At 42.6% G+C, this 9326-nt stretch overlaps 1 protein-coding gene across 1 annotated transcript; it reads left to right on the plus strand.

The window, feature by feature from the left end:
• Window positions 1-7192: 7192 nt before the first annotated feature.
• Window positions 7193-8884, plus strand: LOC124708852 (peroxidase A2-like). The gene is made up of 3 exons (XM_047240497.1): window positions 7193-7657; window positions 7843-8005; window positions 8286-8884. Exons 1-3 carry the CDS (start codon window positions 7220-7222, stop codon window positions 8705-8707), a joined length of 1023 nt encoding a protein of 340 aa, XP_047096453.1. The 5' UTR covers window positions 7193-7219; the 3' UTR covers window positions 8708-8884.
• Window positions 8885-9326: the final 442 nt, after the last annotated feature.

Here is a 9326-nt window from a genome sequence, read left to right on the forward strand (position 1 = left end):
CTCCCCTCTTGATCCTTGAAAACTTCCTCCACACCAAACTCGAAACAACTCATTAGAGGGTTAGTGCACAATAAAAAATTAACATGTTCAGAGGTGACACAATCATTCTTAACACTTCTGGACATTGCATAAAGCTACTGGACATTAATGGATCAAAGAAATTCATCCAACATAGCAAAAGAGGCAATGCGAAATAAAAGGCAGAATCTGTCAAAACAGAACAGTTCGTAAAGACGAATTTTAAAATGGCACCAGACTTGCTCAAATGAAAATGCCCAAATTGAATGAAAGTTGCGTACATATCTGGGGATCACGCACGTAAATTGGCTTAATTTTCTGAGCTACCTACAGGGAGGCAGGTCGAAATTCGTGACAGCAAAGAAATCTGAAACTGCGCAGTAATCCAAATCTAGTATGAACTTTACTATCAAAGACTTTACTTGGCACAACAAAACACAAAACTAAGGTAAGGAGAGGTTGCTACAGTAGTAAACAACTTCCAAGACTCAAATATAAAACAAAAATACTGTAGTAAAAACATGGGTTGTCTCCCATAAGCGCTTTTCTTTAACGCCTTTCAGCTAGGCGCAGAAAGTGTAAATCAAGTATTATCGAGAGACGAAGCATCGGCATTACCTTGGGCTTTACCCTTACCTTTCTTGTCCTTTTTCTTACCCTTTGGCTTAGGGAATATATGGCTACCCCCGGGTGTAGAGGTGAATTTTAGGGTGCCTTCTCTCATGTCTATGACTGCTCCCAATAGTTTCAGCAGGGATCTTCCGAGTGTGATTTGTCATGTTCCTGCGCATTCAATGACAAGATAATCAATGGATATTGTTCTCCCAAGAATGGTTGTATGCACACCCGCAGCTATCCCTTTAGGAATTATAACGAGTTATCAATAAGAGTTATTCCTTCTCCCCCTTCGGCGAATTCCCAAAGTTTTAAAGATTTATGAATACTCTTAGGCATTAGGCAAAATTCAGTCATAATATCACAATTAGCATGAAGAGTTTGGTCACCTATGACAATTTTAATAGTAGGATCCCACAATGAAGGTTCAGAGTTCACTAAAACTTGATCAAGACGGTTACGAATATATCCATAATTTTCATTTAAGCGAGATGCACTTGTCTCAAGAGTGTTTAATCTATTATAAATGCTAATAAGGGCTGAATCAAAGTTATTAGCTGAATCATGTGATGCAACCAACTTCTTTATGGCATTAAAAGCTTGATCCCCATTACAATGAAGGAAATCTCCTCCCACTAGAGCATCCAAGGCATATCTATAGCGAATCATAAGATCAAAATAGAAATTACTAAGGAGCAAACTTAGAGTCATTTGAGGTTCAGCTTTACGATAAGAAGTAAAAATCCTGGACCAAGCATCTTTAAAACTTTCCTCATCCCCTTGTTTAAAAGTAAAAACTAATTCCTCAGGTGAAGAAGTAACAGGTACAGAGCTAGACATGATAGCAAAAGTAAACTAAATGCAGGTAACTAATTTTTTTGTGTTTTAGATATAGAAAGCAAGACAGTAAATTAGGTAAAGCTAGCAACTAATTTTTTTTTGTGTTTTGATATAATGCAGCAAACAAAGTAGTAAATAAAATAAAGCAAGACAAAAACAAAGTAAAGAGATTGGAAGTGGAGACTCCCCTTGCAGCGTGTCTTGATCTCCCCGGCAACGGCACCAGAAAAAGAGCTGTTGCCGTGGGAGGCAATTCTCTGTGGTGTAGCTTTTCTTCAGTTCCCCGGCAACGGCGCCAGAAAAAGAGCTTGATGGCGTGTAACTCACACGTTCGTTGGGAACCCCAAGAGGAAGGTATGATGCGCACGGCAGCAAGTTTTCCCTCGAGAAAGAAACCAAGGTTTATCGAACCGAGTAGGAGCCAAGAAGCACGTTGAAGGTTGATGGCGGCGGGATGTAGTGCGACGCAACACCGGAGATTCCGGCGCCAACGTGGAACCTGCACAACACAACCAAAGTACTTTGCCCCAACGAAACGGTGAGGTTGTCAATCTCACCGAGCTTGCTGTAACAAAGGATTAACCGTATTGTGTGGAAGATGATTGTTTGCGAGAAAACGATAAAACAAGTATTGCGGTAGATTGTATTTCGGTAAAGAATAGGACCGGGGTCCACGAGTTCACTAGAGGTGTCTCTCCCATAAGATAAAAGCATGTTGGGTGAACAAATTACGGTCGGGCAATTGACAAATAGAGAGGGCATAACAATGCACATACATGTCATGATAAATATAGTGAGATTTAATTGGGCATTACGACAAAGTACATAGACCGCTATCCGGCATGCATCTATGCCTAAAAAGTCCACCTTCGGGTTATCATCCGAACCCCTTCCAGGTATTAAGTTGCAAAACAACGAGACAATTGCATTAAGTATGGTGCGTAATGTAATCAATAACTACATCCTTAGACATAGCATCAATGTTTTATCCCTAGTGGCAACAGCACATCCACAACCTTAGAACTTTACGTCACTGTCCCGAGATTCAATGGAGGCATGAACCCACTATCGAGCATAAATACTCCCTCTTGGAGTTAAGAGCAAAAACTTGGCCGAGCCTCTACTAATAACGGAGAGCATGCAAGATCATAAACAACACATAGGTAATAACTTGATAATTAACATAACATAGTATTCTCTATCCATCGGATCCCGACAAACACAACATATAGTATTACAGATAGATGATCTTGATCATGTTAGGCAGCTCACAAGATCCAATAATGAAGCACAATGAGGAGAAGACAACCATCTAGCTACTGCTATGGACCCATAGTCCAGGGGTGAACTACTCACTAATCACTCCGGAGGCAACCATGGCGGTGAAGAGTCCTCCGGGAGATGAATCCCCTCTCCGGCGGGGTGCCGGAGGAGATCTCCGAGAATCCCCCGAGATGGGATTGGCGGCGGCGGCGTCTCAGTAAGGTTTTCCGTATCGTGGCTCTCGGTACTGGGGGTTTCGCGACGGAGGCTATTTGTAGGCGGAAGGGCAGGTAAAGAGGCGGCACGAGGGGCCCACACTACAGGTCGGCGTGGCCAGGGCCTGGGCCGCGCCGCCCTATGGTGTGGCCACCTCGTGGCCCCACTTCGTCTCCTCTTCGGTCTTCCGGAAGCTTCGTGGCAAAATAGGACCACGGGCGTTGATTTCGTCCAATTCCGAGAATATTTCGTTACTAGGATTTCGAAACCAAAAACAGCAGAAAACGACAGCGGCACTTCGGCATCTTGTTAATAGGTTAGTTCGAGAAAATGCACGAATATGACATAAAGTGTGCATAAAACATGTAGATATCATCAATAATGTGGCATGGAGCATAAGAAATTATCGATACGTCGGAGACGTATCATCTCTCTTTTACTATTACGTTGAGTCTTCATCTTCTGCTTTATGCACCAATTAAGAGAGCGTAGTTGTCATTCTTAGTGCAATGTGCATAGTCCCAAAATTATTATTGATTGATTCATGATTGTGCTATTGCTTGCTCTCAAATTTACTTGTATCTAGTCACCCTCTGAATTTTGAAGGTGTCCTAGCATTTATGTTTTGCTATTCCATAAGGACATGTTGAGTACCACTTTGTTATGTTTACTTTCAATGCAGTATTATTCATGATCCTTTGTTTGAGTTACTCTTCATGTTATAACATAGTTGTTAAGTTCTATTGAATTATATCTATCATGCCTATGTTTAGAGTACTTAGATCCCAGCTTACAATGCTTTACATGCTTGATCAAGATTGTGTTGACTCCATGTCACCTCAAAAATTATTTTGTTATCATTTACCTACTCGAGGACGAGCAGGAGTTAAGCTTGGGGATGCTTGATACGTCTCAAACGTATCTATAATTTTTGATGCTATGTGCTTGTTTTACACCAATTCATATATGTTTTTATTACACTTTGTTGCACTTTTACATAATTTCCGGCACTAACCTATTAACAAGATGCCAAAGTGTCAGTTCCCTATTTTCTGCTGTTTTTGTATTTCAGAAAAGTTGTACAGGAAATATTCTCCGGAATTGGACGAAACAAAAGCCGAAGTCAATATTTTACCAAAACGAAGACGAAGTCCAGAGGGGGTCGAAGAGGCGCAGCAGGGCGCCCAAACCACCCCTAGGCCCGGCCTAGACCTAGCCCGCGCCTAAGGTAGGTCTGGGCCCAACAGGCGCCCCACCGACCTAAATTCTCCGCCTATATATACATCTTCTAGGAAAAACCCTGGATACCTGAGCCTCCATCCACGAAAAGTTCTGTCGCGGCCGCCATCACAGAACCCATCTCGGGGGTTCTGAAGCTCTTCCCGGCACCCTGTCGGAGGGGGAAATCATCGCCGGAGGCATCTACATCGCCATGCCCGCTGACATAGGCATCCCGAATGGGCCTGCCGAATAAGGTACCCGAGGATAATTGAAGGCCCACAACCCAAAGATTACAAAGTCCGGAAGCCTAATAAACATCGATATGGAAGAGATAGAGATAGATTAGGAATAAAGAGTTTTGTAATTGTACGGGACGGATTCAAAGAGTCTCTCGGAATTTGTAACTTGTACGATACGAAAGCCTCGGCTCCACCTCCTATATAAGGGGGAACCGAGGGAGAAAGAAATGATAGACTCATTGTCAACACAAACACTAGTTTTTAGCAGTCAAGCACCTTTTCGGCTTAAACCTTCGAGATCTACTTGCCCTCAACTTTCCGTGAAACCCTAGTCTACAATTTGTAGGCATTGACAAGTTAAACCATTGTCACCCGCCTCCGAAGTGATGCGTAAGTAGTTCATCCCTGGACTATGGGTCCATAGCAGTAGCTAGAAGGTTGTCTTCTCCATTTGTACTTCATGTATCGATCTTTTGAGATGCCCTACATGATCAAGATCATCTTTATGTAATCCTATATGTTTGGTTTGCCGGGATCCGATGAATATTGTATACTATGTTGAGATTGATTATATATTCATGTCATATGTTATTTGTGATCTTGCATGCTCTTCGTTGCTAGTAGAAACTCTGGCCAAGTGGATAATTATGACTCCAAGAGGGAGTATTTATGCTCGATAATAGGTTCATGCCTCTAGTTTTCTGGGAGAGTGACGTTTAACTTCTAAGATTGTAGATGTGCTGTTGCTACTAGGGAGAAAACAACAATGTTTTATCCGACGGTAATTCTATTATTTAACTTACACACATTGCTTAATGCGATAGTCTGTTGCTTGCAACTTAATACTGAAATGGGTTCGGACGATAACCTGAAGGTGGATTATTAGTTATAGACGCAGTTGGATTACGGTCTATGTATTATGTTGTAATGCCCATATCAAATCTCATAGTAATCATATTATCATGTATTGGTCGATATTCTATCAATTGCTTAGCTGTAATTTGTTCACCCAATATGGTATTTATGTTTATGGAGAGACACCTCTAGTGAACTGTGGACTCTGGTCCTATTTCCTTTACTGATAAATTCTACTGCAATCATGTTCTGTTTACTTTTTGCAAACATCTCTTTCCATTCGATACATCTAATCATTTGTGTTCAGCAAATCAGTGAGATTGACAACCTCACTGCAAGTTGGGGCAAAATAATTTGGTTGTGTTGCGTGTAGGTTCCACGTTGTTTCTGAGTCGGTAGTGCGCCCTGCCACTAGTCAGCCAGCAACACCTTCAGAAGTCACATGTCTTTCCTACTGGTCGATTAAACCTTGGTTTCGTACCGAGGGAAAACATGTTGTTGTGCTCATCACACCTTCCTCTTGGGGTTTTCCAACAGCTTCCACAAGAACGTTGGGCAAGATTGTCTGGCTCCATCACCGGAGCACCATCAGTGGGCTAGGAGGGTCTCTTAACGCCTTCCTTTTTGCCCATCGGAGTTATTTCCCAAGGACTTGGCAAGAGGGAGAAGGGGAAAGAAGCATACTTGAACAACAGGAAGTTGTATGTTGCGTTCGAAAAAGGATGAATCGCTCCTGAAAAGGAGTTTGTACCCTTCTTCACACCCACCACGGAGGTTAGAGATTTCCCGTTATCAACATTGTCCAGGCAGCAACGTATGTCACTGCATGTTGTTTGTAAGTAATTTTCAATGCATTTATCCTACGTCCATGTATTTGTAAACCAAGATTTAGTGTACATTGCTGATAACGGCCCTAGTTAAGAATAATTCTCTCATCGTGAACTTGTGATCATAACATGCAAGTATATATGGATGTTGCGTGCATGGAAGTCAGCTGTCGTCTTCAAACAGAAAAGAGGGAAGAAGCTTCATCTTTATAGCTCACCACGTCAATCTTCTCTCTTGATAGAAGGTACTGAGATTTGGATATCCAATATATTGCCGAGTTATAACATTCTTTTGGGAATTGCGACCAAGTTTGAAAAGTAGTCTACAATATAAAATCTATGGTACCAGAATCGTTATAAAGCATATTTTCTTACAGTACTATATTTTTTAGATGAAATATGTCTTACTATATTCTTGATGAAACTTTGACATTTTTAACTTTGAGAATGAGAAGTAAATAAAACGGAGGGAGGGAATATGACAATATATCATGGAATTGCTAAGTTTCAGCTAGCTGAGATGTAGCTTATGTCTCAGTCACGTGTTCCACCGTTGGATTTTATTTCTGTTTGAAGATTCGTGTTTGCTGTTGTTTGCACTTTATTTAGGTCCGCATTAAAATACACTAATGTAATTCGATTGAGACATATTTAAGTCTCATTAGAGACACCCAATATATTAATCAGAGTAGAGACACTAGTTGAATACAGATCGATGCACCACCCAACACATGCGTGAACCCGCACAGTCACAAAAATGATGCCGTTTGCAAGCGCACATATTATTTTAGGGGACGTTTGCAAGTAGCTGAGTTTCTATAAAAACATTACTCAAGTATCTGACTAGAGAACTAGAGACACTATCCAGTCACATTCACTCATTGAATCGGAAACACCAAAGAAAGGACCGCGACCAAGTTTGAAAAGTAGTCCAGAAAGTGAGCCGATTGCTCTCTGCCCAGTTGTTGATTGGAAACGATCAAACCTATCTCCGTCTATCTGAAAATCTATCTTACATTACTGGAGAATTCATGCATGTTAAAACGAATGAATCGAGTAAGAATTTGCGCTATAAATTCAGCTCCCGTTTCCTCCCAGAGCTCATCGACCAGCCTAACGGACAACATGGTTTCTTCTTCTTCTCTGGTCTCCCAGCTAGGCCTCAAGGCGGCGGTGCTGGTGGTCGTGTGTCTCCTCCTCCACGGCGGCGGGAGCGGCGTGGCGGCGAAGGAGCTGTGCGTGGATTACTACGACCACACGTGCCCGAACGCATACAAGATCGTCCAAGGGGTGCTGGTGGAGGCTCACAAGTCCGACCCGCGCGTCTTCGCCAGCCTCATCCGCCTCCACTTCCACGACTGCTTCGTGCTGGGCTGCGACGGCTCGCTGCTGCTGAATACCTTCCCGGGCTTCGAGTCGGAGAAGGACGCGGTCCCCAACAACAACTCGGCGCGTCGATATGACGTCGTCGACGCCGCCAAGGCCTCCCTCGAGAGGGCGTGCCCCGGCGTCGTCTCATGCGCCGACATTCTCGCCCTCGCCGCCGAGATCTCCGTCCAGCTGGTACGTACATAGAGATTCATGATTGGCTGGTAGGCTTTCCGAGCGCATGATTTGACGAGTCGTGTGACTCGTGTACCTCTCGTGTGTCGGTGCAAGTGCAAGCAAAAGGCCACATCGTGCATGCAACTATGCAAGCAAGTCCATCGACTGGCTGTTAATTTGGCATGTATATATGTGATGTGCAGTCTGGAGGACCTGGGTGGGGCGTGTTGCTGGGGAGGCTGGACGGCAGGACCTCCAGCAAAGCCCAGGCCGAGAACCTACCAGGCCCGTTCGACAGCCTGAAGAACCTCACAGACAAGTTCAGCGCCGTCAATCTCGACGTTACTGACCTCGTCGCCCTCTCAGGTAACCCCTGCATACTTACTAGCCCAGCATCTTTGCTAATTCTTGATAATATGGAGTACTAATTTCTAACGTCTTTTGCTAATTCTTGATTGATTAAGATTTTCATATGAGCAAACTAATTTCGAAGCAGCGTAACTTCAGTTTACGAAAAGTACAACTTAAAGTTTCTAAAAATTCCACAATAAAACCCATGTTTAGTTACTTATATAAACTGATGTAGTAGTTACAGTTTGATGTTCAAAGAGAAAATAACATAATTTATTTTCTTTCAAATGTCTAGGTGCCCACACATTCGGTCGTGCAAAATGTTTGTTTGTCACAAACCGTCTGTACAATTTCAGCGGTACGAATCAGCCTGACCCAACCCTAAACCCGGCTTACCGGGCGTTCCTGTCAGCGAGATGCCCAAGGAACGGTGATGGAAATTCTCTACGTGACCTTGATCCGACTACACCAAATACCTTTGACAAGAACTACTTCACGAACCTCGAGGCAAATCGCGGCTATCTCGACTCTGACCAACTGCTCAAATCAGACCCAGGTGCATTGAGGACGACCGCACCCATTGTCGATAGGTTTGCAGGTAGCCAGGACACCTTCTTTAAGAGCTTCGCATTGTCTATGATCAAGATGGGAAACATTTTACCAATTACGGATCCCTCCCGTGGAGAAATCCGGAAACACTGCGCATTTGTCAATTGATGTTAATTAGCAAGAAGGCCACATGTGGAGACAACTATGGCCTATGCTGTATGCAAGTGCAAAATCATGGATCTTGTTCTCATGTTCAATAATTGGTAATATATATGCCAACCAATGTATGTAAAATTATGTGGATGCTTTGTTCCCACAAGTGCAATACAATGAAAACTTATTTCCTGTTTGACGTTGATCAGATATGCACGCAACATTAAACGATTGAGAAGTGTTAACATCGATCATGCTTCTGAGTGATTGTTGGTAATTAAACGGAAAACATCCTACTCTCCGGTTCATATTAATTGACTCAACTTTTTCTAGATATAAATGTATCTAGTCAATAAACATGTCTAAATACATCCATACCAAGATAAAGTTGAGTCAATTAATTTGGATCAAAGGAAGTATGAGTAATACGTATTTTCCCTTTCAATAGCGATACAAATGGCCAGAGCCATCTTTGGGGATCTTACATGCAAGTGCATGAAGATTCTACATGAAAGTGTGGTAAACGACGTATCTGTTTAGCGGATACTCCCTCCGTTTTATAATATAAGATGCTATTACAATGGTATAAGAAATGCTAATACAATGGTATAAGAACATCTCATATTATAGGACC

Source organism: Lolium rigidum, chromosome 4 (genome assembly GCF_022539505.1).
Source record: "Lolium rigidum isolate FL_2022 chromosome 4, APGP_CSIRO_Lrig_0.1, whole genome shotgun sequence".
Taxonomy (NCBI): domain Eukaryota; kingdom Viridiplantae; phylum Streptophyta; class Magnoliopsida; order Poales; family Poaceae; genus Lolium; species Lolium rigidum.